The 25672-nt window shown below is 38.7% G+C and overlaps 1 protein-coding gene across 1 annotated transcript in view; it reads left to right on the top strand.

Moving 5' to 3' along the window:
- The first annotated feature begins 541 nt into the window (after positions 1–541).
- Positions 542–25672, top strand: part of LOC120301332 (vomeronasal type-2 receptor 26-like) — a 37307-nt gene continuing 12176 nt past the window's right edge. Inside the window, exons 1-2 of the mRNA XM_039328442.1 lie at positions 542–577; positions 6552–7403. Coding sequence (XP_039184376.1) covers positions 542–577; positions 6552–7403 — 888 coding nt within the window. The remainder of the gene's footprint in view (positions 578–6551; positions 7404–25672) is intronic.

The raw sequence follows: 25672 nt of genomic DNA, 5'->3' as shown, positions 1-25672 counted from the left end.
TACTTTATAACTTTTTAGATATTGTAGATAAACCACCATTTGTTACCAGCCACCATTTGCTGTGTCTGGGTTGTCGCACGTGATAGGACTGTGCATGCTCTGACAAAATGCACCTAAGAAAACTCAGTGATTATTCTACTGAAAATGATATCTAAACTGAATGGCAACCAATTAATTAGTTTACATGAAAAAATGATTATTGCTGTCTAAGACATAGGTTAGAATAAATTGATTTTCACTGCCTTTTTTAGGTAAAGAATTTCATTTGATGTACCATCTAATTCCCATTGCAGAATCCTTACTAAGTATTATCAGCATATTTTGGCCATGATATTTGCTGTGAAGAAGATTAATGAAGACCTCCAGTTCTTACCTAACATCATCTTGGGCTTCAGAATATATGAGAGTTATGGAGGAGAGTACACATATCATGCCACAATGGAACTTTTCTCCAGTCAGAACCAATTCATTCCCAACTATAAGTGTTATGAACAAACTCATATCAGTTGTTGGGGCTATTGGGCCTGCAATATCATTCGATATGGCAGATATTTTAGGCAAGTACAAAGTTCCACAGGTAAGATGCATTAAGGATAAATTGTCCACACTTTGTATTTTTGGGGGGGAAATTTCAAGGCCTTGTTTTTTTTAAAATTTTCATATACATATCTCTGTGAAGCATATTTAATAATATGTATTTAAGAAGCATAAATCAATATCAGTTTCAGAATTTGATATAATAATAGATCAGTTTCAAAAGTTAACCTGTAGTAAGCATAGAGATTTGGATTTCTGTAGTTCTCCCATGGAAGTTGGAAAAAAAGCCTTTAATATTTTTGTAAACAATCTTTATTCAGTCATAGACTAGCGGATGAAGCATAAACATTACAATTAATTACAATAAAAATAAATATGCATTTGTTCTAAAATATCTAAAAAGAATTAAATCAGACACTGCGGCATACTGTACAAATTTTAAAACACTATTTAATTGTGGCCAAGGAAATAAAATTAATTTCAATTCAAGATTAAAACAAGTCAGAACAACCCAGCTATTTAATAAAGAATGGAGATTCATGGCAAATATCTGCTAAAATGGGGCAATAGAGAATAACATATTCTATTATTACAATTACTGTATTCCTCCATCCCCTGGAAAAAAGGGGGGTGTTTTGGTATCTCTTTCAGTAATGGCTGTTGGGCGGGCATTGAATCAGGATAAGGATAAAGCCCTACTAAATTTTGGGATTATCACCTGTTCGCCAGTTTGGAAACTTTAGCGTTCCAAACTTGCTAGAAAATAATGAACACTGAGTACTTTTCCAATGTACACTTGAATCTTTGTATATAATTTCATAAAACTTACTGTGTTGTTTGTGTAGTTCCTTACCCCATACTGTAAAAGGAAGGAAAATCAATAAATGAATGAATGAATGAAGAAAAGAAGGAAAGAAGGAAGGAAGGAAGGAAGGAAGGAAGGAAGGAAGGAAGGAAGGAAGAAAGAAAGAAAGGAAGGAAGGAAGGAAGGAAGGAAGGAAGAAAGAAAGAAAGAAAGAAAGAAAGAAAGAAAGAAAGAAAGAAAGAAAGAGCCAAGCCTAAATCTTACTTTCAGGGACTTTATAAAAGCAAGTTCTGAAGACAATACGGTACCAAGAAAGCACATAGTTTAATATTTCTTCCACATATATATACTGTAGCATTAGAAATATTCATACAGAAATTGTTCATGGGTGCAGACAAATTTGACAAAAGTATTATTATTATTATTGTTAATAATAATAATAATATATATATATATATATATATATATATATATATATATATATATATATATATGACAAGTTCGCTATTAGTCAATTGCAAAAGGAGGCCTTACTAGGAACTGCTTCCATCCTGCGACGATATCTGTAATACCATCAAACATCCACATCTGCCTATCCCAGGTCCTGGGTAAGGACTCGATAGGTAGACAAAATGCCAAATCCAGTCTGAACATCTGGCTGACTGTGCGATGATCCATAATTAATAATAATAATAATAATAATAATAATAATAATAATAATAATAATAATCCCCCAGTGAGGCACTACCTTGACGTGGTTGTGGGGCTTGTGTACTCTGAGGAAGATGAGAGCTATGCCAGAGGTTCAACCATACTGGACAGGTCTCATCAGAGGAGTCAGACAAAGAGTGTCTCTCCCATAAAAAATATGGTGAGACGTAAATTTCAGAATGCCATACCGGCTCGGACGTCGCCCGGGTTAACAAGGTCCGCACTAGATATTGGAGTTCCTGGATATCTGGTGAAAAATGGGTTACAGGACTCAGGACTGTTGGCTGAGCAACCAGGGCCAGCAGCTGCAGAACTACTGGAAGAAAAGGTGTTTACCCGTCGCAGATACACAGTGATGGAAAACAAAGAAATAATGATCTGTTACTACAGATCAAGTCCAACAAGAAGAGGATATCTAAAACGAATGCACCAGTTCTGGAAAGAACAACATCCAGAATCAGAAATAACAGAACAGAGACTAGCAGATCAACGCCGATTTATAACACGAAATAAAGTATTTACAGAAACAGAATTGGACGAACTGCAAAGGTTTACCCAGGGCAAAGAAATCAAAGCCTTACAAGAAGTAATTCAGAATGTAGAGGCAAACCAGGGGGAGTTGGCAGTGAAAGAATCCAGTAGAGATATACAACTGTTCTCATTTGGAAACCAGGCACCTCTTCCTCAGGAAGAACAAAACCCTCTAACTAAAGAAATAAAAGAATTGAAACAAAGAATAACTGAGCATCTAGAACAGCACAAAAACAACAGAATAAGGCTGCCTGCATTGAAGCTTGTTCCAAAGAAACAGCTAGCACAAGCATTAAAAGATGCAAATACTGCAATAGCAAGTATAAGCACCAATTCACTGCAAGAAACAAACCAACTAATGTACAGCACAGCTGCAGTTATAACAGAATACCTGGGATGCAAAATCAACAAAAAAGAAAAACAAACAAACAGTGCACCAGAAAAATGGAAGGTTAGACTAGAAAATAAGATCAGCAAGTTAAGATCACATGCAAGCAAGCTAGAACAGATGAAAGAAAAGAAGCTGAAGAACAAAAAGACCAAAGAATACCTAATCAAGAAATACCACTTAGAAACAAGGAAGATCAAGGAAGCACTGGAAATATACACCCACTCATTACCAAGCAATTCAACAATATACTACAAGGAGGAGAAATTGAAAAGTGGCTAACAACTGGGAAAACCTACCTAATAATGAAAAATCCAGCAAAAGGGGCAACACTAGGTAACTACAGGCCAATTACCTGCTTACCAACAACATTCAAATTACTAACTGGTGTGGTAGCTGATGCAGTACAACAGCATCTAGTTGAAAACAATCTCTTTCCACCTGAGCAGAAAGGAAACCGCCCCAATAGCAGAGGAACAAAAGATCAACTCCTAATAGACAAAATGATCTTGGAAAACTGCAAGAGAAGGAAGACCAACCTGAATGTGGCATGGATTGACTACAAAAAGGCATTTGACTCTCTGCCACATGATTGGATAATAAAGTGCCTAGAAATAACAGGAGTCAGTAGAAACATCAGAAAATTTGTGCAAAGATCGATGGCACAATGGAAGACACAGTTGCAGATCAATGGTGAGAGGCTGGGAGAGGTTAATATCAAGAGAGGAATATTTCAAGGAGATTCATTATCACCATTACTATTTGTTATTGCACTGTTTCCTCTGTCAACAATACTGAATAACTCAGGACATGGGTTATCAAACATCAAAAACATCTGCTAGACTATCCCACCTCCTTTACATGGATGATCTGAAGCTGTATGGAAAAACATCATCTGAAATAGAATCGCTGCTCAACACTGTCCGTATATATAGCCAAGATATTGTAATGGAGTTTGGCTTGGACAAATGTGCCACACTTACTATCAAACAAGGAAAAATAGTGAAAACTGAAGGAATCAAGATGCCCCACGAAAATAACATTAAGAGTCTGGATGAGGAAGAGTACTACAAATACTTGGGTATCCTTCAAGCTGACAACATCAAGCACACTGAAGTCAAGAAAAAGATTAGAGGTGAATACATCAAGAGAGTGAAGAAGATCTTAAAATCCAAACTCAATGGAGGAAATACCATAAAGGCAATCAACACCTGGGCAATCCCAGTCATTAGGTACACAGCTGGAATAGTGGACTGGACTCAAGCAGAATTAAAAGCAATGGATAGGCAGACCAGAAAAATAATGACAATGAATCACGCCCTTCACCCACGCAGTGACATTGATAGACTTTATCTACCAAGGCAAATAGGTGGGCGTGGAATGCTACAAGTACATCAGATGGTTGAAGAAGAAAAAATGGCTTTGGAAGAATATCTGAAGAACAATGATGAAGATGCACTGAAATTAGTATATCAGGAAGGCTTACTAACTACTGGAGAGACCAAACTGGCCTACAAGAAAGACCAAATGAAGAACAGAATAGAGGCATGGGAAGACAAAGCACTACATGGCCAATACATGAAAAAAATAGCTGGGAAAGCAGATAATAATAAAACCTGGCAATGGCTAAGAGCAGGAAAATTGAAGAAAGAGACCGAGGGACTAATTCTGGCTGCACAAGACCAAGCCTTAAGGACAAATGCATACAAAGTCAAAATTGAGAAGACAGCAACAGACAGTAAGTGCCGCCTATGCAAAGAAGCTGAAGAAACAGTGGACCACTTGGTAAGCTGTTGCAAGAAGATTGCACAGACTGATTACAAGCAGCGGCATGACAAAGTAGCAACAATGGTGCATTGGAAGATCTGCAAAAAATATCATTTGCCTGTAAGCAAAAACTGGTGGGATCATAAAATAGAGAAAGTCATAGAAAATGATAAAATTAAACTGCTCTGGGACTTCAGAATTCAAACAGACAAGCACCTGCAACATAACACCCCAGACTTAACAATTGTCGATAAGAAAGACAAAAAAGTCTGGATAGTGGAGTGGCAGTGCCTGGAGATAGCAGAATAGAAGAGAAAGAACTGGAGAAGATAACAAAATACAAAGACCTACAAATAGAAATAGAAAGACTGTGGCAAAAGCAAGCAAGGGTAGTACCAATAGTCATAGCTCCTTGGGCGCAATCCCAAAACAACTGGAGCACCACTTGAACACCATTGGCATTGACAAATTTGCTATTAGTCAATTGCAAAAGGCGGCCTTATTAGGAACTGCTTCCATCCTGCGACGATACCTGTAATACCATCAAACATCCACATCTGCCTATCCCAGGTCCTGGGTAAGGACTCGATAGGTAGACAAAATGCCAAATCCAGTCTGAACATCTGGCTGACTGTGCGATGATTGATAATAATAATAATAAAGTTGGAAGGGACTTTGGAGGTCATCTAGTCCAACCCCCTGCTCAGGCAAGAAACCCTATACCCTTTCGGACAAATGGCTGTCCAGTTTCTTCTTAAAAACTTCCAGTGTTGGAGCATTCACCGCTTCTGAAGGCAGGTTGTTCTACTGGTTAATTGTTCTTATTGTCAGGAAGTTTCTCCTTAGTTCTAAGTTGCTTCTCTCCTTGATTAGTTTCCATCCATTGCTTCTTGTCCTGCCTTCAGGCGCTTTGGATAATAGCTTGACTCCCTCTTCTTTGTGGCAGCCCCTGAGATATTGGAACACTGCTATCATGTCCCCCCCTTCTCCTTCTCTTCGTTAAACTAGACATGCCCAATTCCAGCAACCGTTCCTCATGTGTTTTAGCCTCTTTGTTGCTCTTCTCTGTACTCTTTCTAGAGTCTCAGCATCTTTTTTATATCATGGTGACCAAACCTGGATGTAGTATTCCAAGTGTGGTCTTACCAAGGCATTGTAAAGTGGTATTAACACTTCACATGACCTGGATTCTATCCCTCTGTTAAGGTAGCCTAGCACTGTGTTAGCTTTTTTGGCAGCTGCAGCTGCCAAAAAAGTGATTGTCCACTAGGACTCTGAGGTCCCTCTCACAGTTACTACTATTGAGCAAGGTACCCCCTATACTATACCTGTACATTTGGTTTTTCTTGCCTAAATGTAGAACCTTACTTTTTTCACACTGAATTTCATTTTGTTAGATAGCGCCCAATGTTCAAGTCTGTCCAGATCCTCCTGTATCCTAAGCCTGTCTTCTGGAGTGTTGGCTATTCCTGCCAGCTTAGTGTCATCTGCAAATTGTACAAATTCTATATTGTTCTACAAAAAGATTTAAAAACCCTTTCATAGAAACATTATTTCCACTATAGAAGAAAGAGCAATATCCAGTTTAAATGAAAAAGTGATTGGAATTCATAAAATTGTAGAGTTGTGCAGTTGTAAGGAAACACAAGTACCCGCTAGTCTAGTCCTGATTTCAGAAATATAATGTGCACAAAATAATGAGATATTTCAGAATTCTTATATTTCAGAATAGATGGTACATATTTTATTTTGTTAGACTGTTTCTTCTCTCTTTCTCTTTTTCATGTTCCTATCTAATTTTTATTTCTATAGTTCCTATATGGCCCTATTCCAAGTATGGAGGGTAAAACTGAAATCCCTTTCTACTACCATATGGTTCCAGATGAGGAGTTCAATTTCAGGGGAATTCTTCAAATACTTTTGTATTTCCATTGGACCTGGGTTGGGATCCTAGTAAAGGGACATGGTGGACCAAATTTTGAGCAATTAATCTTTTCAAAGTTTTCTCTACATGGCATCTGCATTGCCTTCTTAGAGCAACTCAGGCCAATTTATATCAACAGCATATCTGATGGCCTGAAATGGCTTGTGGAAACCTTCTATGTTTTTATTAACAGCAAAGCTAATGCTATGATAATCAATGATAATTATGTTCTACCTTTGAGATGGTTGTTATATATACCTAAAATGGAATCAATATCTATTAAACCTAAAGGTAAAGTGTGGATTGTGACCAATCAAATGGGCCTTGCCTCATTCTTTTATCAAAGGACTTGGAATATCCAAATTCTCCAAGGTGCTCTGTCCTTTGTGGCTTCTTCAAATGAAGTTGAAGGCTTTCAACAATTTCTTCAGACAAGAAACCATTCCTTATTCTCTCACCAAGATGGTTTCCTAAAAGATGTGTGGGAACATGCATTTGGCTGTGTATTTCCAAAATCTTCTTTGAATGAAGAAACTGAAGGTGTCTGCACTGGGAAGGAGAAACTGGAGAGCCTTCCTGGGGCTTTTTTTGAAATGAGGATGACCAGTCACAGTTACAGTACATACAATGCAGTTTATGCTGTGGCACATGCTTTACACACCATGAAGTTGAGCCAACAACCAAAGAGGAGAACATCAAGTGGCAGGAAACTACATCTCCAGGAACCACAGCCATGGCAGGTAACTTTGTGAAGAGTCGAAAATGTTAGAAATGTGACTTAATTTCCATTGACATATTGAATGCAAACAGATACCTGTTGACTTTTACAGATGGTTAGATTTACTTGGTGAGTAAACCAAAAAAATCAAGGTATGTGTCACTTGGTGAGTAATATACATGCTGGAAAGCCTCAAATTAGGACTTCCTGAGGATATGGGTATTAATATAGAGCAGAAAATATGAATAAATATAGCAAAAAGCAAGGGATTTAGATCAATCAAGATCAGGGTATCAAACTGTCAGCCCACGGGCCGGATGCGTCATGTGGAAGCCAGGCCCACCCCATTGCCGGCAATGGCAAAACAGTCCCGATACATTGCACAATATCATGTGATGGTGTGAGTTTGACATGTCTGATTTAGACTGTCCTATATACCACAACACAATAGGGCAGCAGAGAGGGGGGAAATCTCTCTGTAATAAGATGGGAAGCATTCTATAGGGTGCAATGCTTCTAAGTGAAAGAAGCTGTCACCATTGCCACCCACAAGCAAAAGGATTCCATTAAAGGTTATAGATTGAAATCCAAGCAATTTGTGGCATGGGAGGAAGTACTTTAGAGTGCTGAGTTCTAAAGTTAATGCTTATAGGCCAAACAAAGGGAGCCAATGTGAATGGTCATTAAGGTGTTTGTATATTCACAGTACTGCAAGTCTCTGCATAAATTCTTAAAATATATTGCAGTTTTATTTGTAGGTAAGGGGAGAAAAAGATTGTAATTTTAAAGTGTCAGATCATATTTCTGATGTCCAGAAGAAGCTTTGAAAAAGATGTTCATAATGTACCTAGAATTTGACAGCAAGTCAAAGTCTGAAGGGAACTGATCATTGGACTCTTCCTGTTCCCCCTGTGAGCTCTCTCCCCATTTCATGAAAGCAATTTTTTAAAATATGTTTTATTGATTTTTAACACCTTAATATTTGGTAAACATCATGTTGTCTGGGTTAGTATTTAAAAAACAATCAATAACAATTAATTTCTATAACTCTATATAGTCCGTATAATAACTTTACTTGATTTCCTCTTCTTCCAATAATATTCTCTTTAGCCAACCTTAAATTAATACAGTTCTTATTTAAATAAATGACAATTAAATATAAACATTTTTCTCATGTTTCTGCAAATAATAAGTATAAAGCTTCTTTTCATTGATCATCTTGATTACCTCATTATAAATCTGGTTTACATTCTTATTTAAATTTGTTTCCCCACAGTATTCAAAACACTCTTACTGGTTAAGATTTTCTCAAAATTAGTTACACTTAAGTAAATCTTTTTTTTCATACAAGACATCACATTTTTACATTTCTCATATCTTAAAAGAAATTAAGAACAAAAAGAAAAAAAGAAAAAACAGAGAAAACATTTCTTTTATATAAACCATCCCAACATTTTTATATTTCTCATGCCAAAAAAAAAAAAAAAAAAACCCTCAAAAGAAAAAAGAAAGAAGGCATACTATATTACTTTAGGCCAGGGGCTCATACCTCTTAAACTAATCTTCATTTATATTCAAAATCTTTCTATTTCTTTAACCATATTCAAACAAATGTTTAATTTTTAAATACTCCCTTTGATAATTCCCATTATCTAATTTTTTGATTCTCACTTTAGTCTCTTTTTTTTTGCCCAACATCTTTCTTGTTCAATATGCTTCAGTGAATCAAACAATCCTTCCATAAACTAATAAATGTTATTGCGGGTACAAAAGGCAAAACAGGTATGTTTTTATAGGAAGGTTTTACTCCTTTGTATTCATTGAAAATCCTTTCTCATAGTTCTCCTGGCAAAATCCATTTTACCAAATCTTTTTTCTTGTCCTCAAACTTATTTGTAATCTTAAAGTGTAGTTTTTCTTTTCCATGTCCAGAGTTCCCTGTAGATTTTTTCCCATCTGGGTTAAGTCATATTTCCTAGTATTATTAAATTTCATCTTGAAATCTTTCTCCTCTGTTTCGTAAATCAATTGTCTGCTTTCTCTGCTCACTCTCTATTTTTATTTTCTAAGATTTTTTATGTTGTAAATTTAAATTGGAGATGTGTTCATTTATGTTTTCAGGGTTACGTTTAATTTCCTCATGGTTTGAAATTATTGTTGTAGATTAGTTTCAACATAGCATAGATCTCCTTCTGGAAAATATTTGGTTTTTTTTGGGGGGGGGGTATATTCTTTCTGCAGATCTCTGATTTTCCATGATAGCCAAAAATCAGGGTTTTCCTTTCTCTGCAGATGGCTTTAAAGTCATAGATGAATTAGTATTTGTAATCCAGAAAGGTCAATTTTTTAGAGTTTATAATTCTCACTTCATAGAAAGCCCAAGTTCTTTCCTTTTTTTAATCACAGCTGTTCTTTGTTATTAAGACAATGAAAGTCACCAAGATCAAATTTATCTTTTCCTGGGCCTTGCCAGTCTCTGTAGTAAAGCAGCTGTTGTTGTAATATTTTCATTGACCACTAGATGTCAGCACCAGTTTTTTCAGTAATTAACATTTATTTCTGTTTTAATGATATAAGAGAAAAATCTTAACAGATTCCATCAATTTCAAACTTATCCAAATTAAGTCTTATATTCTTTTCATTTCAACATATTTCTATTTCCTTTGAAAGGTTTAATTCGCTGCTTCCATCTGCAGGAGGGTGGAGCAAAAGTTCCCCTCCTTCTCACTTTCAGAGACTTTTTGCTTCTTGTTTTTTTTTCCCCTAGGAAATCAATTTCCAAATAGAAGAGAGAAAATCACTGTTCTTACCCAGTTCCAAACACATTATTTACAGTCAGCTTAGAGTAATACTTTTGAACTTTGGTTGCTTGTAGCTTGGATTAGATTCAGAAGTTGAGCTAGCCTCTTCTCCTGCTGGTTTCTGGAGGGCTTTTCCCAAATCGATCGGATCAACTGCCATTGCTCTGCAATTGGCAGGACTTCCCCCCTTCTGTGTTGCCTCTACAGGGCAACTTTAGGCCCATTTAGGATCCCCTGAGAGGCAGAAATCAGCCATAGGGAGTGGAGTCCCATGATCCCTCGCTGCTTCACTACTGTGCAAAACCAGAAGTGGCAGCCATATTTTTTTAATGCAGTTATGATGACCTTACACTCTTTTCAATCCAATGAGGTTTCTAAACTGCCAATCACAAGTATCAAAGAAGAAATTGAACTGAGAATGGAGTTTACTAAGCAAACAGGTTCAGTTCAAGTGATTAAATAACTTTCTGCTTTAGACTTTTCTTTACCTATTCTGAAAGACATAAAAATATCCTTTATTTTATTAAATTTCAGTATGCCAAATATAGCATGTAGTGATTTTTTTTACTGAAATTTATTTTGTAAATTGCATTAAAATATCAATATTAAAGAAAATTACAAGTTATATTTGACAAACTAAGATAAAACTCACTGGCAAATTAGAAAAATTAGTTTCAAAATTTCATACATGACAAATAAGTACCTACATGAAAATAATAGAAAAAAACATTTATGAAATTAGAAACAAGTTTGAAAGAAGAAGACAATATAAACTTACAAAAAAGGAAAAAGAAAAAAAAAAGAAAATGACCAATACAATGGCCATCTTCATCAAGTATAATTTCTTAAGTGAGATGTCAGCCTTTGTATTGCATGTTCAGGCAACTCATTATATCTCACTATAAAATATTTTTTGTACCTGTTACTTGTTAACCTAATAGTTGGCTAGATTAAACCCCTGGTTTGAACCAAAAAGATGCATACAGTATCAACTGTTTCTATATAGTAACAGTAATCACATTTTTTTAAAAAAAAAATTGCATATTCTTTCTATATTCAGCTTCACTTCTTCTTGAAAAACTCTCATTTAACAATAATGTTGGAGATAAAATTTATTTTGACCAAAATGGAAAATTGGTTATAGGACTAGATATTGAGAACTGGGTCACTCTCCCCAACCAGTCCTTCCATCAAGTGAAAGTTGGGAAGCTGGTTCCCTGGGTTACAGAAGACCAAATGTTCACCATCCACGAGAAAGCCATCACCTGGCACAGTACTTTCAACCAAGTAGGTTCTGAATGTAGATAATTTTGTTTGAATGTGAGATGACATCCAAATAATAGCCATATTAATTTAACACTGAAATAATATTGTAAACTTACAGTATTCTAGAAATTGATGTATATATGTCTCGAAATGGGGGGTCCTTGGTGCTCTCTAAACTTACTTGCTTTCTTGCAGATATTTCATTACTCAAACTACATAACATCATCACTATTACTTTTATACATACATTATTGTAATGGATAGCGTAATTTGTATATGCCAAATTTATTTTTAAACTTACTACCATTGATTGAAGATACATGCTACATACATTTGTATCTGATAGCAAATTAATTTGCAAAGTTTTATATACTCAATGCATTTTACTTCTTAGTTAAACATACAAAAATGCAGAGCAAAAATATGTTGATTATCTTAATTTTTATTTCTCTAATACTTTACATCAGTGGTGTCAAAGTGCCAGCCCACGGGCCAGATGTGTCATGATGAAACTGTGCCCACCCCATTGCCAGCAATGGGGGGGAAAGCTCTGATAGATCACGCAACATCACGTGACATTGCGAGTTTGACATTTCTGCTTTATATGAAGATTAAGAGTACGCAAAACCTAGAGGGATTCTCTGATCTGATTGAACCTAATTTCTAAAATAGAAAAAAAATCACCATGAACTCAGAGATTAAATGTCTGGAGGTTTGGATGAGTTCCACTAAAATATCTATAGAATTGATGCATGATCTTAATTTAAAACATTTCACAAAGTATAAGTAACCAGGTTATTTAAACAAGTTGTTGATCAGCAGGCATCTTGCATAGTTTTGATGTTTATGATCATGAGGAACAACAAAATATCCTTAGAATTAACTTATATTTGCTATATTATTTGCTAAATATCAGTTCATCATGATTTTACAAGCTTTTTTTCTAAATACTTGATTGAATGCTAATATTTTCTTTCTTATTTTATTTATTGGACAGACATTACCTATTTCAGTGTGTACTGAGAGCTGCCTCCCTGGTTATGTCAGGAAAAAACAGAAGGGGAAGCCGTTTTGCTGCTATGATTGCCTTCCATGTCCTGAAGAGAAAATTTCAAGCCAGAAAGGTAATAGATATCTGAAAGGAATTCATCTTATGGTTATGAAGGATATAGTAGAGAGCACTCAATATTCATTTTTTCAGTCCATATTCTATTTTCACTTTTTTCAATTTTAATTTCCCACCCATGTTCAAAATATCCCAATCATTTATAATTTCAGAACAAGTTATATTTGGGTAACCAAAAGCTTCCCTTATTTAAAGTTCTTAACATACTCTTATTACCCTTTTCATACCAAGATATGATATTGTGATTACAAATCCTTTCTATCTAATTTTAATAATACTTCTATTTCTAGCAATCTATTCTTAACCATATTCAAATATCTAATTGGTAATATAATATCCTCTCTAATAGGTCAAAGCTTCTGTTTACTTCAGTCTTACTCTAGCTTTCTTCCTTTGCCAACTAACTTTCCAAGTCAATGCACTTGGATCATCAAATAATTCTTCCTCTATTTTTGTATATATTATTTGAAACAAGAGAAACAATTTAGTTAAAGTATTTTTGGAAGAACTAGCCTGTTGATATTCATTAAACAGCCTCTATCCTTCTCCAGTTCCCCACAGTTCTGTTATTGGCTTTATCCTTCATTCCATCAGCTCTCCTTCCTTATCCTCCAGTATGTTCTGAAACCTTGGTTTGTAAAATGACTTTTCCATTTCCAATATTATCATTGTGTTTTCTAAGTCTTCATTTATCTGAGTCTGGTCGTTAGTTTCTTCCTTTAGATCCTCAATGTTTGTGTCAGCATTCTCTAGTTTTCCTTCTATTTTCTGGGTTGCTTGTTCCTTCTCTGTAGTTATTTTCTGAGTTTGTAGATTTAAATTAGAAAATTATTCTTTTATCTCCTTTGTATTATTTTTAATCTAATCACGAGCTAAAGCTATTGTTTCTTGTATTAATTTCAACATGGAGAGAATTTCTTTCTGTGGTTCATCAGTATTTTCTTGGTGATATGGCAAACTGAGGCTCCTGGAGACAGATATTAAGGATGTTTTTTTTTTTTTTTTTACTATTTAGAGCTTAATAAATTAGCCAACTAACCATTTTTAAACCTCCCCTAAGCGGATATAAATAAAATTCATTTTTTTCTGTCCAATAAGAAATATATCCTTTCTGTCCAGGGAGAAAAAAGAACCATTAAAAGTTGTTTAACAATCAAGATTTATAATCCAAAATGTTATATCGTATCATGCAATAGTTTATGTTTAATTCTATAGGAAAATAGTTCCACAATACAGTTCTGAAAGTCAGTATTTGTGTTCATAGTTCAGACAGGCAATTTTAGAGTAATATTATCATCTCTGCAACATAGAAAATAAGCCTCCAAGTCTGTTCCTTTTTCTCAGCTGCAATTCTCAAAAGTTAAGGCCAGCCAAAGTCTTATCTAATTCTGAGCTTTGAACCAGGTTTCTTTTAGGCATAAATAAGTTGTAGTGCTGTAATTCACAAACGAGATTTCATCAATGCCGTTTTTCAGTTTTTAAATCCAAAACTTAGATTAACCCGAATAACCAAAGACATACATACAAACACCCGTGAAAACCTCAGAATATATATATATATATATATATATATATATATATATATATATATATATATATATATATATATATATATATGTGTGTGTGTGTGTGTGTGTGTGTGTGTGTGTGTGTGTGTGTGTGTGTGTGTGTGTGTGTTTTCTGAGGTTTTCACGGGTGTTTATATGTAGATCTTTGGTTGTTCGGGTTTTCTCCCGCGTAAAATTGGAAGTGTCTTGGCGACGTTTCGACGAAGTCCCATTCGTCATCTTCAGGCTGGTGTTTTCAGCTTCGTGCTTCGAGCAGCAATGTGTGGTCTTAGCTGTTTCTTCCTTTTAACTGCCAGTGGGGGTATGAACTGATTGGGTGGGAGCTTGGCTGTGTTCTGATTGGGTGGAGGTGTGTTCTGATTGGTTATGCTCTGATTGGCTGGGGGGTTGGCTGTGCTCTGATTGGCTGGGGGGTTGGCTGTGCTCTGATTGGCTGGGGAGTGTTCTGTTTGGTTGTGCTCAGGTTAGTCTGAGTTGCAGGGGGGTTTAAGATTTTGGGCTGCCTTGCTATTTTTTGGCTTCGCGTTCGTGGTCGTGCCTTATCTTCATGGAGGGTGTCAGTTTGCACAAAGAAGGAACCCCACTCATACCTATAGTCAGCTCCATAGGCTCACCTCTACAAAACCTAGCCAAATTTCTCGCCAAACAACTACAGCCCTATGCAGAATCCATCACCTCACACGTAAAAAACTCATTCCAGTTTATAGAGATCATAAAGAAACAAAACTTACAGCCCAGCGACCTACTCATGAGCTTCGATGTCATATCCCTCTTCACCCAAGTGCCTATCAAAGAAGCCTTGACAGCTATCCAAAACAAATATAACCCCCCCAAACACATCTTAGATCTGACCAACCACTGCCTATCCAACACATACTTCATCTATAATGGACAAAAATACAAACAAACAGAAGGAGCACCCATGGGATCACCCCTCTCACCTGTCATTGCAAACCTCTACATGGAACACTTTGAAACCCAAGCTCTAGAAAAATCGGATCACAAACCCAAACTCTGGCTCAGATACGTAGATGACACCTTCATAATCTGGCCACATGGGAAAGAAAAACTGGACAACTTCCTCACACACCTCAACAGCCTACACCCCAAAATACAGTTCACCATGGAAACAGAAGCTAACAACCAACTTCCCTTCCTGGATGTCTTAGTCTACAAGAAATCCAATGGCTCCCTAGGACACACCATCTACCAGAAGAAAATACACACAAACCACTATCTGCACGCTCTCTCACACCACCACCCAGCACAGATCAACTCTATAGCCAAGACACTCATCTCCAGAACAAAACACTTAGCTGACGAACAACACCTAAAAACCGAACTACACACTTTCACCAATGTACTAACATCCAATGGATTCCAAAGAAATAAGATTACAAACCTAATCCAAAAAGAAACCCCCACTAAAATCCAAGACAAAGAACAAGAAAACGGCAAACCCCTCCTCCCATACATAAAAGGCACCACAGACAGAAAAATATCCACCATCCTTAGAAACCCCAAAGATAAAATCAAGGAGTATACGAAATCCCATGCACCGCTTGTCCCAACACATAAATCGGACAAACCAACAGAAGAATAAGTGCACACATTGAAGAACATAAGAACTCAGTCAAAAAAGAGGAACCAATATCTTCCCTGGTCCAACACCTTAAAGCCACAGGACATGAAATTGACTTTAAAAATACCAGAACCATTGCCAAAAGTGAACATTTTAATAACAGAATAATCAGAGAAGCCATCGAGATAGAAAAACGCCCACACAGCATGAACAAGCGAGATGATACCTCCCGCCTACCAGCCATTTGGAAACCCGCCCTTATTGACAAACGACTCCCTAACACAAAAAATGATACCAGACCCACACTCACAAAAACCACACAGGATGTCACCACCACACATCCACGCAAAAAGCAAACCCAAAGCCACACCGATGATGAGGCACGACCACAAACCAGAAGCCAGACCACAGCTGCATCATTAGCCACTTTAAACCCCTCCAATCCATACATGAAGCAAACTGACACCCTCCATGAAGAGGAGGCATGACCACAAACGCGAAGCCAAAAAATAGCAAGGCAGCCCAAAATCTTAAACCCCCCTGCAACTCAGACTAACCTGAGCACAACCAAACAGAACACTCCCCCAGCCAATCAGAGCACAGCCAACCCCCCAGCCAATCAGAGCACAGCCACGCCTCTAACCAATCAGAACACACCTCCACCCAATCAGAACACAGCCAAGCTCCCACCCAATCAGTTCATACTCCCACTGGCAGTTAAAAGGAAGAAACAGCTAAGACCACACATTGCTGCTCGAAGCACGAAGCTGAAAGCACCAGCCTGAAGATGACGAATGGGACTTCGTCGAAACGTCGCCAAGACACTTCCAATTTTACGCGGGAGAAAACCCGAACAACCAAAGACCTACATATATATATATATATATATATATATATATATATATATATGTGTGTGTGTGTGTGTGTGTGTGTGTGAGTGTGTGTGTGTATATGAGTGTATGTGTGTGTGTATGTATGTATGTGTATATATATATATATATATATATATATATATATATATATATATATATATATTTTGTTTTCTGAGGTTTTCATGGGTATTTGTATATAGGTCTTTGGTTGTTCGGGTTTTCTCCCGCGTAAAATTGGAAGTGTCTTGGCGACGTTTCGACGAAGTCCCATTCGTCATCTTCAGGCTGGTGTTTTCAGCTTCGTGCTTGAGCAGCAATGTGTGGTCTTAGCTGTTTCTTCCTTTTAACTGCCAGTGGGGGTATGAACTGATTGGGTGGGAGCTTGGCTGTGTTCTGATTGGGTGGAGGTGTGTTCTGAATGGTTAGGGGCTTGGCTGTGCTCTGATTGGCTGGGGGAGTGTTCTGTTTGGTTGTGCTCAGGTTAGTCTGAGTTGCAGAGGGGTTTAAGATTTTGGGGTTAGGGAGTCGTTTGTCAATAAGGGCGGGTTTCCAAATGGCTGGTAGGCGGGAGGTATCATCTCGCTTGTTCATGCTGTGTGGGCGTTTTTCTATCTCGATGGCTTTTCTGATTATTCTGTTATTAAAATGTTCACTTTTGGCAATGGTTCTGGTATTTTTAAAGTCAATTTCATGTCCTGTGGCTTTAAGGTGTTGGACCAGGGAAGATGTTGGTTCCTCTTTTTTGACTGAGTTCTTATGTTCTTCAATGCGTGCACTTATTCTTCTATTGGTTTGTCCGATGTATGTGGTGGGACAAGTGGTGCATGGGATTTCGTATACTCCTTGATTTTCTAATTCAATTTTATCTTTGGGGTTTCTAAGGATGGTGGATATTTTTCTGTTTGTGCAGAATGCTGTTTTGATGTTGTGTTTATGGAGGATCTTACTGATTCTGTCTGTGGTGCCTTTTACATAAATCGGACAAACCAACAGAAGAATAAGTACACGCATTGAAGAACATAAGAACTCAGTCAAAAAAGAGGAACCAACATCTTCCCTGGTCCAACATTTATATATATATAAATGGAATGAATAAAGCGCGTTCACCAGTAGAGTTTAAAGTTAAAATACTTTAATTAAAGTATTTTACTATATTAAAAGGTTGCCAAGCTTTCGTTGGGAAAACTCCCCAACATCTTCAGGGCTGAGAGATCGTTTCTAATAAGGTGATTTAAACGGGTTCCATAGATGTCTGCGCATGGCTCCTAGACCATGCTAGCGTTCCCCGCTGAACAGCTGATAGGTGGGAGGGGGAATCGGAGTAAAGATTTCTTCCGTTGTTCTCTCAAGCACTTTTGTTCACATCTCCGTCGATCTCAGGGGGTATTGTTAAAGCTATGTTCCGCCCTCTCCCGGCAGCACTGGCTCTCGTTGCAGCAGGGGGATTGAGTTCAATGTCATTGTGTATCCTACCATGGAGGCGGGGCTTCATTGGCTGCAATTTAACATCTTTCCTCTGCTGCGTGCTCCCGTATTTATCTTCGCTCGCATGTACAAGCATCAACTGGATGTGGTATTTTTCAATGTTTGAATCATCTTCCTCTGTCATGGTGTCCTCCATGCTCATCTTCCCTCGTAGGTCAATATTCAAGTTAAATCCCCCCCGTTTCTGTGAGCAAAAGTCTGATGGTATTTGGGCAGATTCCCCGCTCATGTTACTTTCCCTTTTATCAAGAGAATGGGTCGTCATCACATGTTTTTTCTCCCCTCTCCGTATGGGATATTCACCTTTATTATTATTATGGGTAGTGCTAAATTTAGTGGTTCTATCCTCAAATTTCTTAAGCGCTCCAATGTCGTTATTGTTGTTTCCTCCAATCAAAGGGGGTGTGGGTTCCCCTTGATGTTGTTGGGAGGTGTCTGGGTAGTCTATATCAGACCGTTCCTGGTAGAGAGGAGGTGTAGCTCCTGGTTTAGAATGTTGTGGATGTTGATTGTAAGGTTTGTGATATAAAGGATGATGGTTTGAGTTCCATTTTTGTAGCGCTTGTTGTGCTGGGTGCAAGTCAATGTGACGATTGATTGAGTTGTTATTCGAGAACCAGGCTTCTTTTAGCAGCCAACCTCCCTTCGTGGCATCACTGGCTACGATAAGGGTGTTATTGAAGTCAAACTGATGGCCTTGTTGTGCCATATGCATCCAAAGTTGGGAGTGTGGTTCGCCTCGTTTTATGGTCAGATTGTGTTCGTGGAGGCGAGTTTTCAAGCGTTTGGCTGTTTCTCCCACATAGTTGCCTTCGCAGTTTTTGCAGTTGATCTTATAAACAATAGCAGATTTCTCCATGGTAGGTAGGGGGTCCTTTGGACACATAATTTTAGATCGTAGGGTTTGGTTAGGTTTGTGAGCTACTTCTATACCATGGGGTGCTAGTAGTCTGGCTGTGGCCTTTGAGATGTTACTTATGTATGGGAGGGAGATGCGTGTTTTTTGTAGGGGGGAATCCCTTCTTTGTTGGGTGGTCTGGTGCTGGAAAGTTGTACAATGTCGTTTGATAAATTTTAATGGATAACCATTATATATGCACGTATGGAAGAGGTGTCTCCTCTCTTCTTTCTTATATTCATCCGTGCTGTAGTGGGAGTCAACGCGTTTAAATAACGTTTTACTGCAGCTGATTTTATGGGAAACAGGATGATTACTCTGGTAATGGAGGATTCTATCCATGTGGGTTGGTTTACAGAATACCTTCATATGTATGTATCCATCTGGTTGACGGTGGATGGAAACATCTAAGAAGGCAAGAGAATTGTGTCTTTCTTCCTCTATAGTAAACCTTATGTCAGAGTAGATGGAATTTAATATTCCCATAAATGTAGTTACATGTTGTCTTTTGACAATAGCAAATGTATCGTCCACGTATCGAACCCAAAATTTGGGTTGGTATGAAGTCATAGCCTTATGTTCAAGCTGTTGAAGGACTACCTCAGCTATAATACTGGAGATGGGGGAGCCCATCGGGGTTACTTTTATCTGTTCATAGATGGTACCTTGGAATGTGAAATAAGTCTGATTGGAGGAAACAACAATAATGACATTGGAGCGCTTAAGAAATTTGAGGATAGAACCACTAAATTTAGCACTACCCATAATAATAATAAAGGTGAATATCCCATATGGAGAGGGGAGAAAAACATGTGATGACGACCCGTTCGCTTGATAAAAGGGAAAGTAACATGAGCGGGGAATCTGCCCAAATACCATCAGAGTTTTGCTCACAGAAACGGGGGGGGGGGATTTAACTTGAATATTGACCTACGAGGGAAGATGAGCATGGAGGACACCATGACGGAGGAAGATGATTCAAACATTGAAAAATACCATATCCAGTTGATGCTTGTACATGCAAGCGAAGATAAATACGGGAGCACGCAGCAGAGGAAAGATGTTAAATTGCAGCCAATGAAGCCCCGCCTCCATGGTAGGATACACAATGACATCGAACTAAATCCCCCCACTGCAACGAGAGCCAGTGCTGCCGGGAGAGGGCGGAACATAGCTTTAACAATACCCCCTGAGATCGACGGAGATGTGAACAAAAGTGCTCGAGAGAACGACGGAAGAAATGTTTACTCCGATTCCCCCTCCCACCTATCAGCTGTTCAGCGGGGAATGCTAGCACGGTCTAGGAGCCACACGCAGACGTCTATGGAACCCATTTAAACCACCTTATTAGAAACAATCTCTCAGCCCTGAAGATGTTGGGGAGTTTTCCCAACGAAAGCTTGGCAACCTTTTAATATAATAAAATACTTTAATTAAAGTATTTTAACTTTAAACTCTCCTGGTGAATACGCTTTATTCATTCCATTTATAATTATGCCCGGGAGTCGAATTTTCACCATCATTATTGAATATATATATATATATATATACATTCAATGATGCAATCTTCGATCTCCAGGAAGAGTATACTCCAGTTATTTATTGTTAAAACAACATTTAAAAACAATAAAAACAGTTATATACAAGGTTAAAACAACTTAGCTTTCGCTGGTCCTCTGCCAGCATCCTCAGAGTGGGGCTTAGGGGATGGGAAAGTTCTTTTTATCCCCTTGCTGATCGAACTGCCTACTCATTGCCCTCGTGACAGGGCCACTCTTCCTGATTGCCTGTAACTGCCTTAACTGTTCCGCCCTCTCTTTTTTGCACTCTAACATTGTATTTTTCTGCTCTGTCATCTTGTGCTGTCTCCCCCTCCATGCGCTGTTATCACCAACACACTCCTCAATCCCTCCTCTCTACCCAATGCAAGGTGCCTCCTCCGATTCGGCACTACACGAGTCCTGTCACGGAGTTTCTCCTTTTTATTCTCCCTGTTAGGCTGCTGGTCTACCTGCCATTTTTGTGTTCCATTGCCAGTTCCTATCTCATCTTCCTCCTCCAACTCCCCTCCTCTCCTAACCTGCCGATTCATACGCCCTTTTTGTCTTCTGTTTTCCATTTCTGTCATCTTTCCCTTCTCCAATATTTCCCTTTCCCTGACCTGCTTACTTGTGTACCCTTCCTGCCTACAATCATCCTCTCCTATCACTCTTCCCTTCGCCAAATTATCTCTCCTCCTCTTCTGTCGGTCTCCCTGCTGTTCCTGTTTCCCATCCTGCCTTCCTATCAACCTTCCTCTCTCAGGTAGTTGGTCTACCCCCTCAGTCTGCCGATCCCCCTGCTGTTCCTGTCCTGCCCGATCCATTCCTGTCCTTCTTTGCTCCCTCAACACTTCTCCCCCCCACCCGCCGATCCATCCATGCCTGTATTACATCATTCATTCCCATCGCCCCTTCTTTCTCCAATTCTCCTCTATCTCTAACCTGCCCATCCTGCCCTACTCCGTCCATTCCTGTCAATCCTCCTTCCTTCAACCCTCCCACCTATTGATTAACACATTGCTCCTGCCTTTCATCAACCATTCCTATCGATGTTCTCTTCCTCAATATCTTTCCCTTCCTAATCCGTTGCTCTACCTGCTGTTCCTGTTTGCCCTCCTTCACTGCTGTCCATCTTCCCCTCTCCAATGTCCCCCTCGTAATCTGCTGACCTGCCTGCTGTTCATCCATTCCTGTCCATCCTCTCTTTTCTAGCATTCCTCCTTCTCTAACCTGCTGTCCTACATGCTGTTCCCACATGCCAACATCCATTCCTATTAAACTCTCCTTCCCAAGCTTTCCTCCCCCCCAATCTGCCGTCCTGCCTGTTGTTTTTATCTGCCCCTCTCCTTTCCTACCAGTCCCCCCCTCTGTTTCCTCCTCCCCTCTCCAATCCACTGCTCAGTTTGCTGTTCCTTCCAGCATTCTTCCTCCCCTTACCTGCTGTCCTACGTACTATTCCCACCTACCAACATGTGTTCCTGTTGGATTCTCCTTCCCAAACTTCCCTCCCCCCCAACCTGCCATCCTGCCTATTATTCCTGCCTGCCCTTCTCCATTCCTGTCAATCCCACCCTCTCCTGTTTCCTCGCCCCCTCTAATCCACAGCTCTGCCTGCTGTTCCTGACTATTCTCCTCCATTCTTACTCCCTTCTCAAACGTCCTCTCTCCCCCCATGAATATACTTCCAATCTTACGTGCCTCATCTTTTCTGTTCTTTTCTCTCTCTCCTTCCCTTTTGATCAGTCCCTTGGAGTCAGGCATACCCCTCCCCCATGTTCTGGGTCGTACAATCAATTCCGCTGTTCCCAAGCCTCTTCCCTGGTCCCCTTCTCCTTGCAGTCCCTTATCATGCCCATCTCCTCTTCCCTTACTACCCCTACCTGTCTGTGACCCTAATACTTCCTCATTTGTCTCTATCTTTAACGTGTCTATGGGATCCTCCCTATGCCTAGTCATGTAGTGAGTACCCCCCCCCCAGTCCTGGTTTCGCCTCTGACAATCGGCATCCATCTCTTGACATGCTCTTCCTGCACTCTTAGTGCCTGATACGCCGAGGGCAGTTCTATACATCGGTTGATGGAGTCTGTGTTGGAGAACCAGGCCTCCTTTAGTAAGCGTCCTCCTTTGGAGGAGTCCTGGGCAATGGCTTCTGCCTCCTTGAAATCAAAAGAATGTCCGGTGTTAATCATGTGAGTCCATATTTGAGAGTATTGCTCCTGCCTTCTGACAGCCAATTTATGTTCATGTATCCTGGTTTTTATTCGTTTGGCTGTCTCCCCCATATAATTACATTGGCAGTCTTTGCAGTGCACTCTGTATACGACCGCTGATCTTTCTTCCTTTGGCAATGGCTCTTTAGGGCGCATGACTTTCATCCGGAGTGTTTGATCAGGCCGGTGAGCAACTTTAATGTTATAAGGTGCTAATATGTGCGCTGTTGCTTCTGATACTCCCTGGACATATGGTATCGTTATCCAGGTCATTGCCCCTGGATCATTCGGTGCCCTGCGGGGTTCTTGACGTTTGCTATACCTCCGAATGAAGCTAGTTGGGTAGCCATTCCACTTGCACACTTGATAAAGATGTGCACGCTCCACATGCCCAGAAGATAAATATCCAAGTAAGGACCAAGATTCATGTCTTCCCAAGAAAATATCTTTTCTGTCCTATGGAGAACCAATGGGAATAGGTCTAGTTATTCTGGCACTTGTCTTTGTTCTCTGCACAGTTGTGGTACTGGCAACATTTTTGAAGTATCATCATACTCCCATTGTCAAGGCCAATAACCAAAACCTTACCTACATTCTACTCATCTCCCTCCTTCTCTGTTTTCTTTGCCCACTGCAGTTCATCATTGTACCTGGCAATATAATATGTCTCTTCAGACAAATTAGCTTTGCAATAATCTTCTCAGTGGCTGTGTCTTCTGCGCTAGCAAAAATCATCACTGTGCTTTTGGCTTTCATGGCCACCAAGCCAGGATCTAGGATGAGGAAGTGGGTGGGAAGAAGACTGGCCACCTCCATTATTCTTTTTTGTTCCCTGATTCAAATAGGCATCTGCACAATATGGCTGTTCACATTTCCCCCTTTTCCTGAAATAGACACCCATTCAGAAATTGAGGAAATGATACTTCAGTGCAATGAAGGCTCAGCTACCATGTTCTACTGTGTCCTGGGGTACATGGGCTTTCACAGTAGCATTTTTCTCTAGGAATCTTCCCAGCAGTTTCAATGAAGCCAAATGTCTCACATTCAGTATGCTGATCTTCTGCAGTGTGTGGTTCTCCTTTGTTCCATCCTATCTGAGCACCAAAGGGAAATATATGGTAGCTTTGGAAGTTTTCTCCATTTTGGCTTCCAGTGCTGGATTGCTGGGCTGCATATATTTCCCCAAATGTTTCATAATTATTTTTAAGCCAGAGCTAAACAACAGGGAGCAACTTTTTAAGAAAAACTCTTAATAAATGAAACTCCTCTTTCATTTTGGAATATTAAATATTAATATTAAATTTAATACTAAATATTAAACATTAAATGCTATAGGTTTATCAATTGATCTCTGTTGTCTTTTATAGGTAGAGTATGAAGCAAGTTGTAGAATAGTATTTTCACATGTTATAATTTTATTTGAATAAATGCCAGTATCATTTCTGGAGATCAACAATTGATTGCAAGAAGCTTTGTAAAATTAGCTTCTTAATGCAAACAGGTAGGGTTTTTTTCTACATGAAACCACTATTTTCCAGTTATTATGAAATTAATGCTTTCCTGATAATACTACTCTGTATAGGACTGTTTTGTTTTGTGAATTTCTCTGTGTCTTTGAATTAGTATATCAAGAGTGTATGTGTGACTATGATGCTTATTTAAAAAGAGCAATGTTATGATGCATCTAGTATTGGAACCTAGATACAATTGTAGATAGGAAGCAAGGGTCAGCTGAACTAGAAAAGAACCTATTTAAACAGAATGCACCTTGTGTTTTCTTTTGTAGTTTATCTTTTTTTCTCAAGTTAATCATTATATTGCATTAGAAAATGCAAATAATATATTACAGAATACAAATAATAGCTGAATCCATTTATTTATATAATAGAAACAATAAATTGTGATAATTGAGATAAATTAAATCCTTAAGGTGAGGAAAAGATTTTTTATTGATATACAGTATAATTTTTAAATGATTTACAATGTTTATAAACATTTAGATCTTAAAAGCTATATTGTAACTATTTGTATTTGCCTTGGTATGTTGATTTATTGTCTGTATTGTAACAACCTGCCTCCAGAAGCAGTGAATGCTCCAACACTGGAAGTTTTTAAGAAGAGACTGGACAGCCATTTGTCGGAAATGGTATAGGACTGTGGTGGTGAACCTATGGCACGGGTGTCACAGGCGGCACGTGGAGCCATCTCTGGTGGCATGCGAGCCATTGCTGGGCTCAACTGCTCCCTCCTCCTCTCCGTGCATGCGCAGTCTGGGAATAGGCAAGAGTCTATAAAAGAAGCAACTCTCTGCGGAAGCAGCATTTGCTGCAGACAGCTTGAGAGTGAGCATAAGTCGGAGCAAGCAAGCATGAGCTGACAGCTCAATGGTCATGCCCACTTGGTGGCCATGCTCACCTGGCACCTGGTGATTCATAAGTGGGTTTTGGGTTGCAGTTTGGGCACTCGGTCTCTAAAAGGTTAGCCACCACTGGTATAGGGTTTCTGCCTGAGCAGGGGATTGGACTAGATGACCTCCAAGGTCCCTTCCAACATTATTATTATTATTATTATTATTATTATTATTATTATTATTATTATTATTATTAGAAACCATACTTGCTTAATTTTGATTAAACTTCTGTTGTGAATATAAGCTGCTAGCTTTGCCATTGCTGTATGTTTTCCAAGTTTTCCAAACGGTATTGTTGAAGTTGTATCTTTCTTCTGATGCTGGGTAAAGTTAATACTCACAGCTGTGAGCAGAATGTAACTTCTTTGCAGGGATTCCTGGCATATGACTTCTTTTAGTGAGGTCTTGAGAGATATTAAACTTAACGGGCTACATGTTAAACAGATAAATGTAGTTAAACAAAATAAATACAGACTATCTCAAGACAACAGCTTATTGAGGTGGGATAAATAATGATGCATCCAAGAGATGA

This window comes from Crotalus tigris, unplaced genomic scaffold (genome assembly GCF_016545835.1).
Source record: "Crotalus tigris isolate CLP2741 ecotype Arizona unplaced genomic scaffold, ASM1654583v1 scf7180000024376.1991246, whole genome shotgun sequence".
NCBI lineage: Eukaryota > Metazoa > Chordata > Lepidosauria > Squamata > Viperidae > Crotalus > Crotalus tigris.
Note: the sequence above shows the minus strand (reverse complement) of the source record. Positions and strands in the feature narration are given on the sequence as shown.